General features: G+C 34.8%; 3 protein-coding genes across 3 annotated transcripts; all 3 read right to left on the minus strand.

The window, feature by feature from the left end:
* Positions 1-2,550: 2,550 nt before the first annotated feature.
* On the minus strand, positions 2,551-4,577 carry LOC123228935 (cytochrome P450 CYP82D47-like). The gene is made up of 2 exons (XM_044654446.1): positions 3,482-4,577; positions 2,551-3,383 (listed from the first exon to the last, which is right to left on the minus strand). The coding sequence occupies exons 1-2, from the start codon at positions 4,439-4,441 to the stop codon at positions 2,760-2,762; spliced, it is 1,584 nt and encodes a 527-aa protein (XP_044510381.1). The 5' UTR covers positions 4,442-4,577; the 3' UTR covers positions 2,551-2,759.
* A 1,812-nt stretch (positions 4,578-6,389) lies between these two features.
* On the minus strand, positions 6,390-8,047 carry LOC123228524 (xanthotoxin 5-hydroxylase CYP82C4-like). The gene is made up of 2 exons (XM_044653927.1): positions 7,103-8,047; positions 6,390-7,013 (listed from the first exon to the last, which is right to left on the minus strand). Exons 1-2 carry the CDS (start codon positions 8,045-8,047, stop codon positions 6,390-6,392), a joined length of 1,569 nt encoding a protein of 522 aa, XP_044509862.1.
* Positions 8,048-16,545: 8,498 nt separating this feature from the next.
* Positions 16,546-19,711, minus strand: LOC123229236 (probable transcription factor KAN4). Its single transcript, XM_044654895.1, has 6 exons — positions 18,669-19,711; positions 18,435-18,511; positions 18,174-18,210; positions 17,845-17,995; positions 17,104-17,197; positions 16,546-17,015 (listed from the first exon to the last, which is right to left on the minus strand). The coding sequence occupies exons 1-6, from the start codon at positions 19,150-19,152 to the stop codon at positions 16,839-16,841; spliced, it is 1,020 nt and encodes a 339-aa protein (XP_044510830.1). The 5' UTR covers positions 19,153-19,711; the 3' UTR covers positions 16,546-16,838.
* Positions 19,712-19,752: the final 41 nt, after the last annotated feature.

Below are 19,752 nucleotides of genomic sequence, written 5' to 3' on the forward strand. Positions count from 1 at the left end.
ATCCGGTACCCGATATGAAATATCCTCTACATTTGTTAAGCTTTGGCTCTTAACTTTCCGTTTCATTGTGGCCTCAGAAAACCATCTGATGTCTGCAATAGCTCTGAAATTTTTGAATGATTAAACCAACTAAATATAATTTGGCCTGAAACAGTGCGCATGAAGGCTATTTATTCTAAATAGGTGCTTGTAAAACACATGTATAACATCACTATTTTTTTTTCTAAGTATATTAAAACAAGAAAAAAAAAAAACGCTATAGAATTAAAACAACCTAACCTTACCCAACAAAAAAGGAGTGGTAGGACTAAGGTGAACCAAACTACAGAAGGAATCCACCTCTTGAGTGATCATCTGAGAGCAAACAAAGATAGGACTCAAGAAGGGTACAAAAGTAAACAAAAATCGAATCATATACACAGAAAGACTGCCAACACTGTTCAAACTGTGCGTCTTATACGAAGCAAAAATCAGGACCAACACCAAAAGGCTGGCATGAGGAGCATAACAAGCAGTTTTGCTAGGCTTGTTGCTTGAGAACCAAACCGGAGCGTCATCAAAGGGAGCAACAGCCCCAAATTGCAGCACATACCAAAAGACCAAGAGAGAACTTGGCATGCAGCCAGTTTCCAATGAAAAAACCCAGCCCTGCAGCAATTGTTTCCAAGAGAAAATGCACAAGAGAGGCTAGAGCAGGGGCTGTGAATTTGAGAGAGACAAGAGAGGCCGGAATGGAGCTCTCCAACAGCAGCCTGAGAGCAGAGAAAATAAGCCCAAATCTTGAACAAAGCAGCCTCTGGAGCAAAAAAAACAGGCGGACACTGCTGACTCATGAAGCAGATCTGGGAATCTCACACGGGACAGTTTAAGCTCTAAAAAAACAATGAAACCCAGCAGAATGACAGAGGACATGTAACCGAGCAGAACTACACCAAGAGGCAGTGACAAGGTTCTGCTTATTCTGATCTGCGGAACCATTAAAACCAAAGGGGAGACAGCACTTAGCAGCATAATGAGAAGGCAGCAAAGGGCAGAACTGGAGCAGGCTGTCCAGAGATAAAAAAACAGAACACCAGGACTGCACCAGCAGATTCGGCAGGAAACAAAACGACCGAGTGAGCAAGAAAATTTCCATCAGCTTCTGAAAAAGGAGCAACCTGCAAAAACCAAACATGTTAGAATAACATCACTAATTCCTTCATCTGTTTCTGTTTGTGCAGCTCACGGCGTCTTTAAAGGCTTTTAGTAACCTGCAATTGGTAATGGAATCCATATCTTGGCTGATTCCTGTTAGTATAACGTGTTAGAAATTTGATCAGAAATTGATGGAGAAATCAACTTGATGAAAGAAATTTAACTTTGGGCATGAAACACTTTATTTGAAGAAATATTTACCTCCTATTTGCAGTTTTAGAACAATGCAAATTCACTTATGGGATACAATAGAGTTCAAAAAATATAGTCTCCAAATATCGAAGATTTCTTAGAGAAATTCTATAGAAAGTACCTATAGAAAAGTACATTGCATTAAATGATTCAAGTCGAGCATGTCAAGTGAATAATTATTCATTAGATCATAGGTTATATAGAAAGTGGAAAGACACTTTGGTTCATTTCATCCAATATTTGTCAAACATATCAATTCGATGCTCAAAAAGCAAGGTATTACACTCAATGTTTTTATAATTGAATTAAATATTAAATAGGTGAAAAAGATATTTTAACCTGATTGATAATTAAATTGATTAATAGATTAATTAATTATTTAAAAATAATGTTATTTTTTTTTATATAATTTATAATTAAACATACATTTAACTTATTTAATATTAAAATAAACTTAGTTTTGTAATATATATATTTAAATACTATAAATAAGGTTTTGGTTTAAGTTTTCATAATGAATTTTTGAAAAAGAAATCAATTTTTTATATTAACTGAATCAAACATAATTTTATACATAATTCAATCAATTTGATTAGTAGTTAACAATTCAACCAATCAAATTGGTCAATCTAATCAAAATCATGATTACAATATTTGTCAAATATATATAAAATGCAGAGTAAATTTTTCTTGCAATATTGCATTTATGAGTATCAAATATAATACAGAAAATCAATGTTATGTGTATTTATTTTTTATACATAATTCATATACATAGATGATGTATCGTTATATAATTGAGTGATTTTAAAACATGTATCATCATATGATAAAATAATATCTAATCATACGATAATATGTTATCTGTGTATAAAAATTATATACTAAAAATAGATACAAATACATAGTTTTATTGCATGCAGAGAGACGATGAGAACTTACAAATTACGATATTTTTATGATAGTAGCCCCAGAAAGATTCTAACATGAAAGCTCATGGTTTACCTTTCAAAGCTCAACCAAATCTATTAGTTTCCTAAGTGTTTCATTTGTCACAACGGTTAAAACTGGCAAACCGTTCACAATTTGACTACTCTGTTTCGGTTGGCTCGGGAAGATAAAATTAGGAGGAGAAGAAGATGACCTTTTTCCATGAATGTATACTGGCAGAAACGAAGAAAGTAAATAATACAATACAAATTTACAGGCCCGGTCTAACAGGTCCACACAAGGCAAACTCCCATCCCGTAAAGCAAAAACAATTTCAGAAACAGAGTACTCCATTATTCTCTTCATAGCTAATATCATGTCTCATGCATACAAAACTTTTACATGTGAATTCATGGAGTGCTTTATGCTTAATCAGGCAATATTTATCCATAGAGATGACTCGGCAAGCGGGGTTTCACAAGAATTTCAAGTGGTGTTGCCCTGATGTTCGTCATTCCAGGGGATCCAGTCATGTCGACAGGTCCACTTGAAGGAGTTGTAACGTCGAAGGCATGTAGCAAGCTAGCCAGCACCAAATGTGTCATTTGTAAGCCAAATGATATTCCAGGGCATGCCCTTCTACCAGCGCCAAATGGGATGAGCTCAAAATGTTGACCCTTGACATCAATATCCTTGTGAGTCGTTAGAAATCTCTCTGGCTTGAACTCCAATGGATCAGCCCATACCTGAGGGTCTCTTTGCAGCTTCCAAAGGTTAATAAGCAGCCGGGTGCCTTTGGGGACATAATAGCCCCTTATGGTGCAATCTTTAGTGAATTCGCGTGCTCCTCCCAGCGGTCCAGCTGGGTATAATCTTAGTGTCTCCTTTACTACGGCTTGAAGATAGACCAACTTATCAATATCTGATTCACTCAATAGCCTCTCCTTGCCAACTACGTCGTCTAATTCTTTCTGAACTTTCTCCAGCGCTTGGCGATTGTTCAGCAATAGCGAAAGTGCCCATGTCAGGCTAACAGTAGTGGTATCAGTGGCCCCTACCATTATAGTCTGCAAGATACATACTTGATGAAGTAGCTTCCCAAATATGCTAATCAAAGAGTAAATCAAAATTCAGTAGATGAAAGATGCAAGAAGAAGAGGAGTACCGAGCATGTGGATTTGATAACAGTATCAATGTCAAATCCGGAGAGGTCAACATCATCAAGAACAGAAAGCAACATGTCTATGAAGTCTTGCTCTTCCTTAGCAGCCGTTTCACCAGCTTCCTTCTTCCTACGATGCTCCTGCAGCCATTCCTCAACAAGACTGTCCAGTTCTTTATGGGTTTTCTTCATGGCCTTCTCATATCCACCAATATCAAGCCATCCCAGAAAAGGCAAAGCGTCTCTCACCACAAAAAGCCCAGCCAAATCAAAGAACTCCCTCATCGCCTTCCTGCAACGCCTGACTTCTTTCTCATCTGCTGCCGCATCCGCACCAAAATACCTCTTCCCAGCAACCATCCTCAGAATAACATTCAAATTCAGGTCCCCAAACCACTGCTTTGTCTCAACCAAAACATGGCTTGCTTCATTCCTACTCTTGCTCCAAAGCTTGTAGATCTCTTTTACTGCAAGTTCCACTTCAGTGGCTCGAACATGTTTAAATAACTCAAGCCTCCGGTTTGATAGTAGCTCTGCGGCCGTTATTTTGCGCATTTCGCGCCAGTATGCACCGTAAGGACTGAACCCGAAATTTACATAGTTATGGCCCAACAGCTTTCCAACTGTGAGTTTTGGGCGAGAGGAAACGTCCACATCAAACGTGGTGAATAATTCCTTGGCTACCTCCCAGCTGCTGACCACCAAAGCTGGGTACAGGCCGATCCGGATGGAGAAGACTGGTCCATACTTGTCGGCTAAGTCTCCCAAGGTAAGATGAGGAAGTTGGGGTCCCGCTAAGAGGGGGAGATGGCCGATTACTGGCCATTTACCTGCAGCTTCTGGTGCTTTTCGCCCCCTGGAAGAATTAGAGTTGAATCTACTCAGTAAATAACAGGAGGAGATCAGAACTGTGACAAAGAGTCCGATTATAGCGGTGTTCAGGTACTGAAGAAGGAAATTCATGGTAGACTCCAGTTTTTGGAAGAGAAATTTTGCGTAAAATACACTACACTTCCCCACTAAGCCGTCTATCTATTAATTGGCAGCTTTGTCAAAGTTTTGTCATCTTTCGTTCAAGGATTCATAATATTTGGCCTGTTTAATTTTACCCGCAATCCAAGCAACTGTAATTAGTATAATGCCATAGAGAAATATGGAAGGAAGAATCTTAAATCTTATATTAATCTTAGTGATATTTAAGTATGTGATTACAAAATTAAACTGCTTTGGAGGTATTATAGCCACATGATCATGACTTATTACCTAACATGTGCTGGTCATAGATCGATAGCAGCGTGGCAGCTTATTAGTAAATACTTATATTATTCACCTTTTTATATTATTCACGTATTAATCATATTTAAAAAAAAAAAAAAACTAAAATATACTAAACATGTATTTTATTTTTTCTCATATTAAATATAAATTATATATTGTATTTTATATTTATCATATTTTTAAATTTTTGGCTAAAATTAAAATTCAAAATTACCCTTTTTATTTTTAATTATTTATGAAAATGTCATTATCATTTAAAAAAAAAACTAACAACATTCATTTTTTAATTTTTAGTCCTAATTTTGTGTTTTTCTTTTTTATAGCCTATACAAAGGTTCACTCTAATTTAAAATTTGAAATTTAAACTGGTTAATTTGTTTATTTTTCTTAATTGATTGATACGTTACTTATTGTACAAAGAATTTTGATTATGCATAATGTTATATTAGGTTTAATAGTTAATTAAATATTTTATATTTAAATTGTTATATTGATTTTCAATAAAAAATTTATGAAAAGTACTAAAATTATTATGATATTATCATATTTTTATAAACATATTGTTAACGATGTATCGTATTAAACCTATATATACACATTTTGTACTCTTCTCATATGTAAATTTTAAAGACATTTTTTTACAGATATTTTTTATTATTCGCTGTATTAACCTGGTATAATTTACGTACCATTTTTTTCTCATTTCTGTACTTATTAACTGCAGTGGTAGAACACAAATGCTATCCACAATCACAAAAGTCTCAAATGCTAGATGATATAAATAGAGTTAGATTTAAATTAAATTAAAACAAATTTGAGTTCAGTTTAACTAATAATTGAACAAACCTGAACTTAACCTTGAACTTAACAAGCCTAAAAAATTTGCATTCTAACGATATATGCACTTCAACAATTTTCCTTTACTAAATATAAATAAGAACTCGAGTTTCAAATCTTAAGTAAATTTAAGGTTTCAATTTTCTCACATCAATAAAATTAATTCTAAAAATTTAACCCACTTGTTATAAATAATTATACATTCATAATTCAATTTTTCTAAATATTTTTTATTATAAAACATGATTTTAAAATAGTATTTTTGAAATTAAAAGAAATTGTTGTGTGTGAACTTGACTTTCACGATGCTCAATTCCAGTCCTAATTATAAACTATTTTAATCTTTTGATCAAAATCTTTTGATCAAAGAGGTTGGTGATAAAAAGATTAAAATCCTTTATAATATCTTATCCCTTGAACGTCGGGAGCCGTTTCTTCTGACGTCTAACTTCTAAAGTCTACTCTCTTTTGGAATTACTAGGCGGCCACAGGCCCCATCTTAATTCTCCAAAATGCTTTGCTATTTTGTTGCCGTTTTCCCTTTGATTTTCATGCTTGTCTAACGACAGAAGACTTTGAATTAATGATAGATCAATACGAAAGAGAAACTAAATAAAAAAGTTGATGGCAATAGCAACCATATTGAAAAGTTTCAGATAAGGTAACTGTAGAAGGATTTGGAAAGATCCAGATGTTCAGATTTACTTGTCAACAAAATCCCTCCAAGCATTATTTGTTGTACTTATGATATGCACTTTTAAATAAACTAAACATTCCAGGCTTCACGAGCACTTGATCAGTCATAGAGCTTGGCAGGGAGGCGAGGGGAAAGGAGAACCTCCAATGGTGTGGCTCTTGGAATGGTTAAACCAGGACTCTCTGTCATGTCAACAGGATGATCCAAAGGGGTTGCCAATTCAAATGCCTGAAGGAGTCGAGCAAGTGTTAAGTGAAGGATTTGCAGCGCAAATGTCACACCAGGGCACGAGCGTCGACCATAGCCAAAAGGAACGAGCTCAAATTGTTGACCTCTAACATCAACGTCTGCATGGGTAGTCAGAAATCTCTCTGGTTGGAAAGCAGATGGCTCTGGCCAAACCTTTGGATCCCTGTGAATCTTCCAAACATTTACAACCAATCGTGTACCAGCTGGAACATGGTACCCATGAAGAGTGCAATCTTCCATACTTTCCCGTGGCCCTAAAAGAGGACCAGCTGGGTATAAGCGGAGGGTTTCTTTGATGATAGCTTGCAGATAAACCAGGTCTTTTATATCTGACTCATTAACTAGCCGCTCCATACCAACTTTCTGGTCCAATTCATCTTGTGCTTTCTTCAACATTTGGGGGTTATTTAAGAGCAAGGAGATGGCCCATGCAAGCGTGCCTGATGTGGTGTCACTACCTCCAAGGATAAGTGCCTATACAAACCCACATTCTATTTATTTATTTATTGCTGTAGATTGATCTATGAATTCAAATTAATTAATACACTGTACATTCAACATACCAGGCAGGTAGACTTGATACTGATATTTTCATCATACTGAAACTTTGAGAGTTTTCCTTCCTCATGAAGTGACAGCATGACGTCAATGAAGTCCTGCTGATCCTTGATTCCCCCAGAGACTCTTCTTTGTCGATGCTCCTCCAGCCAGCCTTTGAGTATGGCATCCAGCTTTTTAGCGGTCTTCTTCATTGCCTTCTTATGGCCCCGAAAATCTAGCCACCCAAATTGCGGAACTGCATCTGAGACTGTAAATATGCCAATCAAATGAAAGAACCGATTAATTGCATTCTGGCAGTGTCGTGCTTCCTCAGAATCAGCAGATGTGCCAAAATAACGTTTTCCAGCCACAATTCTCACAACTATGTTAAGTGTTATGTCTTCTAACCACTTTTTAAGGTCAACAAGCACAGGGAGGGAATTGTTCTTTGCCCATAAAGTGAATAGCTGCCTCATGCTCATGTCAACTTCAGAAATCCGAACATGCTTGAGCATCTCAAGCCGACGGTTTGAAAGAAGTTCAAGCGTTGCAATTTTTCGCATCTCACGCCAAAATGGACTGTAAGGTGCAAATCCAAACACAGCACAGTCATAGCCCATGAGCTTTGCTGCAGTTGTTGTAGGACGGGAAGCTAGGGCCCTGTCGTTGGTCGTGAAGCATTCCTTAAATACTTCCCAACTACTAACAACAAAGGCACATCGACTTCCCAGGCGGACATTGAATGCTGGCCCATACTTATCTGCCATTGCTCCAAGCGTTCGGTAAAGTAGCTGATCACCACCAGCTAATAGGTGGAGGTGGCCAATAATCGGCCATGCGCCAGCTGGTTCAGGAGCATTTCTTGTCTTGCTAACTTCAGTACCTTTTGACCTTCTAAGCAATACGCTGTAGAAACATATAATTGAAAAGACAATGGCAGTGGAGCTTAACTGCAGAAATAGATCCATTTTCTATTGGGGGATGAAAACACCAAGCGGAATTCCACAATTTATAAGTCCAGTCATACTGCAAAATAACTAAAATCAGCATGAAACATGCCTTTACCTAACAATATCTAGCAAATGGCATGGCCTGAGTTGACAACGCATAACCGAGGCATCCCAGATTCCTTGAGTCGGTTTCTGGGGAAGTGAGAGCTGGTCGTTAAATATGACTTACACCGCGTGAGTCATGCCACATTTTCAATTCAACATCAGAAGATTAATTTGCATTTTCTAGATTCATATATTTAGGAATTTAAAGAGTTATCTTAATTAATTATGGTCATGTATTTTGGATTTGACGAGCCACCTTGATATGAAAAATCACAATGATTGAGTCACATTAATTTGAATAATCGTCTTGTATCTATAAATACTTCATTTGTTTCAAGTTTGTTATATGAATAAATATTTCCGTTTTTCCTCATAATCATTGTATTTTAAAATCTCTCTTCTCCTTAATAGAGTGTATTATAAGTCATGATTTTTTGAGAAATGGCAAATGGCAATAGAGTTTATTCATTTTAATTTTCTTCCCTCATTAAAAAAAAAAATTATGGAACATGGTATCACCACATAAAAGTCGTACTTGGCTTGAGAAGACCTGTTCCAACCCACTAATCTCATAACATATTAACACTCTTATAAGATTTAGTAGACCGAGATGCATTTTGTAAAATTGTTTAAAAAAAATTTATAGCACATATTTAACACATATTATAACATCTTATATAGGTATGGCCTTACTATATTTATACACCAAAAATAACATTTGATTGCATTTCAAAAATTATGAGAATGAGTTTTAATTAGGCCTCTGACCTTCAACATTTACATAAAATTTTCTCAAAAATGAACCCACATAGACATGCAAAATGAGACACTTATTGGAGATGTTATATCATGGCCCAACCTAGCGAAACACTATCAGCATAATCCTAAAGATGTCTTGAAGGGGAAAATTTTATGAAGGTGTGTTGAAAAGGCTCAGTAAGTGGATAATTTATAAATCCTTTCGAGAATATTGAATATGTGTCAATAGAGAAATAAAGTAATATATTATAATATATCAACCATACAAAGATGTTAAATTTTAAAGGAAAGATTAAAGGCCTCCCGACTGCAAACTATACTCAACCAACACAAGTTAATTATGCCTAAAACCCCAAACCCCATCATACACATTAACTTGAAAATGCTCATAACATAATTCTTTTGTTCAAATTCAACATTTAACAAGAGAAAAGAAATATAACATCTAGAAGCATTACGCCCTTTTTCTTAGGTGTGCTAGATAGAAACTCTTACACAACTACATTGTTACTACTTGTAAAAATTCAACTATACTAACCTTATCTCATATAGATTTCTCAATTCAGTATTAAAATTCCATATTTAAATCAATAGCCAATGTTATATGTAATTAATTTATTGATATGGTTTCTATGCATACTAAAGTTTTGAAATAATTAACGGAATAGAGATCACACGGTTACAAATACATGTTTAAAGAAATATCAAAATGAACAGAAGATTTGATGTTCAACAACTTGCAATTTATTTACTTTATTTTTATATTTCTTTTATTTTAAGCATCCTACCAATAATCACTTGAACAATATACTAGTTCTAATATCCTCAAGAGAAATCAGTCATACCTAATAAGCGTCACCACGTCAACAAAGCAGGAAAGAATTATTATATCTAATATGTTGTAATCCTACTCGGGCAAAACAATCAAATCTGTCATACATGATATAAAATATTGCACAGATAAAATACTTAAATCTGTCATATTTGACATGAAATATTATGTGACAACACATAAATATGTTATACCTAACATGAAACATTGTGCAGACAGAGCACTAATCACATGATATACAATAGTGAAAAATATTTGAATGACGTGATCTCTTAATACCATATTTATAATACAATAACTCAATATTGAAATTTTTGAATAATAGTCATCGATAACCACTACAACCACATCATACTAAATTAATTAATATGCAACTCTGCAGTCATCTACAATACCAACTAAGCAATAGTCAACAATATACTCCTACTCAACATTGAATTTAGATTTCCTTTAGTTTTACAGCTACAAACCATGTCAAATAATTTAAGTTAAGCAAGTTCAATCATACATGAGACTAAATTAAGTAATTTTCAACATTACAACCACACGTGACATCAATAATTTAACTTTCCTCCATTTTAGTCATATCCAGGACTTAATTAAACAACTTTCAACTCTACTGCAACATAGGAAATCAATTGAATAAGTTTTAACAATTCCAATCAGATGTAGAATTGAATTAAACAATTTCAACTTCATAGTTACACACAACATAAATTAATCAAACATTCCGAATTCTCAATAATACACACTATTGAAAGTAACTTTTATTTTATAATTACCCATAACCAAAATTCATATCATACATGAAAACTATTGATTTGTGGGAGATTTCCACTAAAATCTATACTACCATTTCCAAAAATTCAAAATTAAGACATTAAAATTTGCATAAAATTAACTATAGGTAAAAATTTTGTTCCCTCTCACTAATTTAAGTAGACCCAAAGCCAATATTAGAATCTCTTACTAATCTTCCTTCTTCCTCACCTGTTCACACCAGTTTGAAACAACATAATTAAAATTTTGAAAATCTCCAAATTGAACAATGAAATTAAACTCTAAATTAATTGAATGGGAATTGGATACCCTATCCCTATTTTTCCATCAATGTCCTCTTTTCCTTCTTCTTCTTTCTCTTTCTTCCCCCTCCCCCTTGTTTTTTCCTCCTTTTCTTCTCTTCTCTCTCTTTCTCTCCTTCTTTTTCTCTCATCTCTCTTCTTCTCTGCACTTATGCTTCCCCCGTAGATGAAGAAAGCCTAATGGCTTTATTTAATAAGTTAAAGGAAAATTACTCTTTAAACCTCATAATTATACACAATTTCACATTACCCTGTAAGTCTTAACAAAAGAACATTTTAGCTTGCCCCTTTCTAACAAAGCACATTTTTACCCCTTGACTAAATTTTAGGTATTTCATGGCTTATAAGATGCATGAGATATTGTTAAGAAAGGCTATGTACAACCTGAAAATGAAGTCAATTTACCATAGAATGAGAGGGATGTTATGGCAAAGACAAGAAAGAATGATTAACAAGCTCTCAGTCTCATCTATCAATGTTTGGATGATTTAATGTTCGTGAAGGTGGCCGATACAACTACCTCAAAGGAAGCATGGAAGATTTTGCAAAGTTCATTTTAATAAGCTGACAAAGTGAAAAGAGTATCACTTCAATCATTACGAGGTGATTTTGAAGCTTTGCATATGAAAGAATCTGAATTAATTTTAAATTATTGCTCAACAGTTAAGGTCATTGTAAGTCAAATGAAAAGATATAATGATCAAACTGAAGATGTTCGTGTGATAGAAAAGATTCTTTGTTCCTTGATTCCAAACTTTGATTATATGGTTTGTGTCATTAAGGAGACCAAAGATTTAAACTCTTTGTCACTTAATCAACTAGAAGAGTCTTTACAAGCCCATGAAGACAAGATTAAAAGGAGGGAAGATGAACCATTGGAGCATGCTCTAAAAGTGAAAGTTTCATTGAAAGACGATAATGGTGAGACTAATAAAAAAGAGAGTGAACATGGTCAGGGTCGAGGAGGACAAGGTAAAGGTGATTATAATAGTTTCACCAATGATGAAAGGAGTCATCAATTGTATAGAGGTTGAGGAAGAGAAAGAGAGAGAAAAAAGGGTAACAATTCTAGATCAAATGAGAAGAGGCATGATAAGTTTGATGTTGAGTGTTACAACTATCATAAATTGGGTTATTATTCTTAGGAATGTAATTTTACGATTACTCATGTTGAGGAACAAGCAAATGTTATTGATAAGAAAAAAGTAGAAGGGCCACTTTGTTGCTAGCACTCAAAAATGACCAAAGAAAAGAAGAAAGGTCATGGTTTTTGGATAATGGAGCAAGCAATCACATGTTGATGATAAAGAAAAATTTGTGATGCTTGATGATAAGGTGCAAGGCAATGTTTCCTTTGGAGATTCTTCACGAATTCAAATTTGTGAGAAAGAAGCAAAATATTTGAAGGTTAGTGTGAGAGATTCGTTTAAAGAGAAGGACGAGGTAAAGGTGATTATAATAGTTTCACCAATGATAAAAAGAGTCATCAATTGTATAGAGGTCAAGGAAGAGCAAGAGAGAGAAGAAAGGGTAACAATTATAGATCAAATGAGAACAGGTATGATAAGTTTGATGTTGAGTGTTACAACTATCATAAATTGGGTCATTATTCTTGGGAATGTAATTTTATGATTACTCATGTTGAGGAACAAGTAGATGTTATTGACAAACAAAAAGTTAAAAAGCCACTTTGTTGCTGGCACTCAAAGATGACTAAAGAAAAGAAGAAAGATTGTGGTTTTTGGATAATGGAGCAAACAATCACAAGTGTGACGATAAAGAAAAATTTGTGACGCTTGATGATAAAGTGCAAGACAATGTTTCCTTTGGAGATTCTTTACAAATTCAAATTTGTGGGAAAGAAGCAAAATATTTGAAGGTTGATGAAAGAGATTCGTTTAAAGAGGAGGTTTCCATCAAGAAATATAGGGAAATGCTTACAGAGTTAAATAGCCAGAGGCAAGCACGACAAGTAGTAGAAAATTTAGCATTGGAATTGAGTGAGAAATTCACTTGATTAAAGGTTATAACACAAGTTAATCAAGTAGTGCGATGAGTATGCAAGATTGAAAGACGAAGTGTTGCATGAAAAGGATAAGATTACCAAATTGAATGAGAAATTGTCATTAGAAGTTTTTAAAGTTAATAATGCAAATATCAGGTTTGTGAAGAGTTCACTATGAATCAATAATTGTTAATTAATGAAGTATAAAAAAGCGATAACATGATAAAACACTTGTATAAGGTGAATTTGGAAGAACAACATAAAAGGTAGATTATTGTTTATAAGCTTGAGTATGAACTTTATATTATGGCAAATGTCTTGGAGGGATATAAAAAAGCTTTGAAGGAGACTCATAAGGTATTTCCTGAATAAGGAACATGGTGTCAACAAACTGATGAACCACTTTACAAGGATGTTATAGGTGGTAGAGGTTTAGTTTTGAAGACCATGGAATTGGAAAAGTCACATGTAAAGCAAGAAGAGGAGACAAAGAAGCTAGAAGAACATATGAAGAAAGAAGAAGGAAAGATGTTGGAAGAAGCAATAAAGTCAAAAGAAGTAGAAAGAAAGATGCTAGAAAATGACATAAAGAAGCAAGAAACAGATAAAGCAAAGCTAGAAGAAGATGAAACATTAAACCATGTGGTAATTGAAAAGAAAATTAAAAAATTTGAAAGAGGATGTATTTCAAATTTCAAAGCACATAATTATGGGATTCATATGCTTTCTATGAAGGTACTTGATTATGAAAATGAGGTTGTACACCTTAAGGAATTGCTTGCAAAAGAAAAGGTTTATGAAGCTTTTCATTAATTACAAGTATGTCTTTGAGTGAAAAAAGAAAATTTCTAATTAAGGAAGAGTGTTGAAGATTAATCTGCATTTTCTAAATTCATATATTTAGGAAATTAAAGAGTCAACTTCATTAATTAAGGTCATGTAATTTGGACTTGAAGAGTCACCTTGATATGAAAAGTCACATTGATTTAAAGAATCATATTAATTTAAAGTGTCATCTTGTACCTATAAATAATTTGTTTGTAATATGAATCAAAATTTACATTCTTCCTCATAAACACTTGTATATTCTAGAATCTCTCTCCTCCATGACACCATTTATTATGCATCTTCTCCCCATCATATCATTGTAGGAACTCGAATGTCTATTCAGGTAAATAACGCATTTTGTTTTCATTGGCAATATAATTAGTCAGAAGATAATTGTCAAGTAATGATTGTTATTTAGATTTAAAGGAAAGGGGAAAATGTTTGCAAGAAGATCAACAAAATTTATCCAATAACATTCTCTGGTCAAAAAGACAACAAAATAGATTGATATTGCCCTGTTATTGTTCTCTGATCTAATTTGCTAGGCTTTCTATCTGGTTTATCAAATCATTAAGCAAGCAACATAATATTATCAAAGAAAGCAAGTACTAACAATCTAGTTACACCTTATTTCTATGGGACTCCACAAAGTGCTATTAGAATGCTTTCATCCCAAAAGGTTAGCCACTTTACTCAATTTCCAATCAATACTCAACTCAATTCCCAATCAAAAATAGATTCCACCACTACTCACAACAATCCACACTCCTTGCAATCACGCAACCAAACTTTTTCTAGCTAATGTGAGATTCCTAATGACCCCCTTGTAATCACACATTGGGACACCCACACTCTCGCAACCACCATACACAAACCATCAAACCTAAATGGGCCTTTGACGGTGAGCAAAATTAGAGATGGAAATGATTGTATACTCTTGGAAATGATTGTATTATCTTGAATTGCCTCCCCCAAAGTGGTAGTGAATTGCCTCCCCCAAAGTGGTAGTGGGCCTCTCTCACCCCCATAAACTAGCTAAAGGAAGAGGTTTTCTCTCACAATTATACATGCACATCCAACTCAAATCCAAACCAATATGAGATTTCTAAAAATTACCTCTACCTTCCATTATGCCTCTAGCTAGCTCATGTCTAATTAACTATGCCTAAGTCAAAAAATTATATATCAGTTTAACTTAACTAAGCTTTGAATTCAAGTGCACCGTTAAAAGGAAAGGCCTTTCTTACTATTTTTACTAAAAGAAAAACAATATTGGCTTTCAGGCATCCGAGTTCTCGGAATTAGAAACAAACGAAACTAATATTCCTCCAGGAAGACCCAGAATTTCCAACATCTTAAATTCAGGAAAAAGCATTTTACACCATTTTAAACAAAGTTGAGCCTGTGAAAGTTGATTAATTAAAGAACTGTATTTTGATTTCTAAATAACAATCAATCATGATGTCTAGGTGATTTCCAATTCACAGAATATTTTCCCTGAACAGTGTCGGCTGATAACGAATAAAGAAATTACATCCTTTCAAAGTAAAAGAAAGAAAAGAATAACATAAAGTGGAAGAAAAGGAACAGACAAACTCAGTGGAACAAAGAGCATTAGAGAAAGATAAAGTTACATTCATTTTGTCTCAAAATCTTATAAAAGATTCATGGTAATGATGAACAGTGTGGAAATTTCTCTGAAACAAAAAGATATTCCCTTTTGCTCTGATTTCTGTTTTGCTTTGTGCTCCATTGCTTTACACTGACGCTAGTATAATTTCAACGCAAGAGACAACCCACAATCATACCAACAATACACTTTCTGCCTTCTCAGTCTGTACAATCACCTTCTGCCCTACTTATCTTTTCTTCCACCTGCACATGTTACCGTCCCTGTCAAACCCCCAAAATTATTAGTCTTGAGGCCTGATTAGATTAAATTAACTAATCGTTTTTCAAAAACATTATTGATAAATTTACAAACAAAATCTGCATATGGTTACAAGATAATTGCATTGCATTTATAGTCTAGTGGCTCATTATTGGACTGTATTCTCTCTGGACCCCATTCATAATGCCTCTTGTATGGCCTTCTTTCATGTGAAGAGTCGGTCAGTTCACCGGTTAGGCAACATCGTTTTCACGTCAACCACAGATCATTCCATTACTTACTGATAATGCATAAATGTGTTGGGTTTTTTTAAATATTTCTTCTACATAATATATATTTATATATCCTGAAAGAAATGTTGTAACTGGACCCAATATATTGATGGAAAGATGCATCGTGTAAGTAGCTAGTTGACGAATTCATAAAGTTTAGAGTAAGTCATGGCACGTGGCTGTCTATATCATCATATTTGTTGAAGAGGGAAATCTGCTAGATGATTTAAAGTTTGCATAATTTCGTCTGCCTCTTTATAGGGATCAAAACTGCGTTAGAATGATAAGTATTTGCATAGACTATCCAACTAAATAAGCAAATTACAAGAAATTCAAGCCTTAGTTGATCTCCCTTTTTGCAAACTTTCTCAGCGATTACAAAGACTAATGAAAGGACCATATATGAGAATTCAGATCATTTAGTTCTGCAAAGACATTTTAATTTGATTTGACAAGTGATTGTTGGGAAGATTTGATTTTTATTTATATTACATTGTAAATTATAAAATACAATAGTTCCTATTAACAGGTAGCTTAGTTTTCAGCACAATATTATTGATCATCGAAGATGGATAGGTCCCTGTTAGAAAAGTAATGGAAGAGGCCTCTTTCTGCTATTGGTTTATATTGGAATCAAACCTTCAATGGATCAGCGGAGGAAGAAGGACCATACCAACTAGCTTTTGAACAGCTAGCAATGGTGAAAATGATTGACGCAACAGTACACCCAACAGATATTTTACACTAGAATTCTTCCTACCTTTCCATATTACTCTGGACCAACAGTGAGCCATGGCCCCCTGTCAAGGACCATTATTATAGACCATGGCCTATCGAGATGAGTAGTACAGCAGAATTTAGGATGAATAATTAATGTTTTACACAACAAACGAAAATCAGTAGACATTAGATTTAGCTACGTACATTAATTTTCTAAAGTTCAGTCAAAACTTGCCAATGCAAAGTAATTAGAAACTAATTCCTTCACATCGAAAAGCCAAAAACGTTATATCAATTGATAGAATTAGAGACTTTCTAACACTTGAGAAGGGTTAACTCTTTGGAGGATTCAGCACAGTCCATTTGCCAACTTGGCCTTCCAAGGGTAAACTCTAGATTAAGGAATTTGTCAGAAGATGCCAAGGAGTTAGAATCAAACCTCTCCACCACTCTATGATCAGCCACATGGAGGGCTGCCTTGCGTCCGTCCGCCTACAGAAATGTTACAGTATATCATATAATTAATTACATATTCAATAATTTTTTTCAGCCGTATAAATTTATAATCATTAAATCATACCTTACTATCAATCGCCTTGAAAGGAGAATATGTCAAAGCATTTACATTGTCTGATATACTCCTCTCGTCTGACTCCATTGATGCCACTGACACTCTGATCAAGTAAATATTTAATTAGTAAAACGTCAAAATTTCTAGTCCGACAAGATATTAAAGCACCACTATTCAAAGCTACAATAGTGCTGATACGTATAAGAATCTACTTCTTCAGTGTGCTATGATATATATCAGATTCAGAAACAATTCTTCTTTCAGTAAAACAAAAAGCATGAAAAATAATGTAGCTGCATGTTCAGTATATTAAATAAATATATCCTTTTGGAGGTAATGTTCACCCACAGCCATAGCTTAACTGAATTCATCCAATAATGAAACTATTAATTTCTTAATCATCCAATATGCTAATGGCACCAAAATTTTCATTCAGATTTGCCACAGTATTGAGATTTGCACAAAAAGCATTGACTTTTGTGACATATTGGGAGCAACGAGTTCAAGATCAAACTATGAGAGGCGTTAAACCCTTCTTGGAAGCCACACTTGACATTTTCATTCAACCTACGAACCCTAGGTCATGTCTTTCAAGACCAATGTACGAATTTACATCAATGAAATCAATTTATACCAAAAAAGAGGGTAACAATAACAAACACAGTTTTGTGCATGCGTGCTTATGTGTTTGCACTGAGTTAATTAATGAGCTCCGTTATTTGTCTTTTGTTCTGTAATGAGGAAATGTACCTTTGGCGTTTTTGCTGTGTTCCCTGTGAAGATGCTAGTACTGGGTTGTGAGAAGAAGGGTTGGTATCAGTCTTTCCACAAGATAATCCTCCATCTACATGATCAACAACTGCCGATCTTTGGTTTAAACCAGTATCTACCTGCCCTTGACCTGCAACATGCATAATACATAGAGCCATTGCACTCGTATCAGACACCAAGCAAAATAATTCATCAACAGTGATTCTAATGATAAGTTTTATGTCACACTGGGATCATCGAGATCCCAAACAAAGAGAATAATAGAGGAGCTACAAAATTTGGAGTTCATTGAGGGACAATCCAATTACCTGATCTCTTGTCAGTGCTCTTCACTGTTCTATACATCTGCATGAACACCCACACAGAGAAAATGAGAAAAAGTCCATAATGCTAAGATTACCTCTAGATGCCATTTTGTCCTTACCCTTGTTCTCCACCTTGCTACAATTTAATCATACCAAATACAAAAATAGAATACGATAAAGGTGCAAAAACAACTATAAGAATAGCAATAAAATCTATCTCATACATAAGTTCAAATTTAGGGAGAGTGAAAACAGTAACCCCACCTGCAAATGACTCTTCACGTGAGCTAGGGTTAGATCCTTCACATTCATCAACTCTAAGACAGATTTTGGAGTTGCTCCTGTGACATTTTTCAGCAAAATAAGTAACCGAACTATGTCAATCTCTCCAACAAAAATAACTACGATTGTATTGCATAGGAAAAACGCAATGTTGAAATAAGCATGAAATATGGAACAGATTGATGCAAAATATTCTTTCTTGTTGTTATGTATTACTTTCATGGCCTCCAAGAAGCTGGACCGCATGAACAAAATGGGCATGTAGGGTTGTCGTCCATCTCATTCTGGGAGCTCTAATGCTTCTTTTCAGTCCAGTAGTCACTCTCGCATTCCTCTTGAACTCACGGCCATAGATTTGAGGTTGATATTGCTGATGATGATCAAGGTTTCTTGGTAGTTGTAGTGAGGGAGGAGGAGCTAAATCAACCATTTCGAATCCTAAGCTCAACGTTGGTTCACAAGGGCCGAGATTACAAGTGCTTCTGTCTGGATTAAAGAAGCCATTTTCATGGCTCAAATCACTTCCACTGCTACCGGAGTCAGTTGCTGAGCTCCCATCACTATAGAGAGCATTTCTTGGCAATCCATCAAATCCTAATTCCTTGGTCTCACAATCTGGGGCAGATGGTGGGCTGATCTGCAGAGAAAGATCAGGCAAACTTGTTCCGGTTCTCATCATAGGGTTCAATCTTGAGAACATGAGGACGATTGAGATCTAAGTTAGTCACTTGGTTAGTCAATACTTGACAGGAAAAAAGAGCTAGGGAATGTGAAGAAATTTGATAGGAATTAGAACATTGAAAGGAGAGCTAACTTTTAAGGAGAACTGAAAAGGAGTGTTTGTGATTATATCATGAGTGCCTTATGATTATTGATTAGAATAGGGGTTTTTAGGGTGAATAGGAAATTATTTAGTAGCTTTCTCTAGGGTTGATAAAAGATCTGCGAAAAGAAAGATTGCAGAGACTACTAGTCAGATAAAAAATTGCAGGAAAAGAGAAAGTAACCGAGTTTTCTTCTGGGGATGATAGTTTGAAGGAAAAGTTAATGAAAAGAGGAAGTTGAGCATTTAAGGACGCAGAGGGATCAGAGACCTTTCTACGGTTGGAGAAATATAGAGGTCCGTTTTACTTGCTTTTCTTTATAATGCAGAAAGGGGAGGAGGCAAGGCTACAATTAATTAATGGTCGGTTTTACAGAGAATGGTTGGAATTCGCGAGAGAAAAAAATAAAATAATAAAGCCAAATAGGGAACTGTTCAATGGAATATTTGGAACAGAATTGAATCTCTTTCTCTCTC

Source organism: Mangifera indica, chromosome 11 (genome assembly GCF_011075055.1).
Source record: "Mangifera indica cultivar Alphonso chromosome 11, CATAS_Mindica_2.1, whole genome shotgun sequence".
NCBI lineage: Eukaryota > Viridiplantae > Streptophyta > Magnoliopsida > Sapindales > Anacardiaceae > Mangifera > Mangifera indica.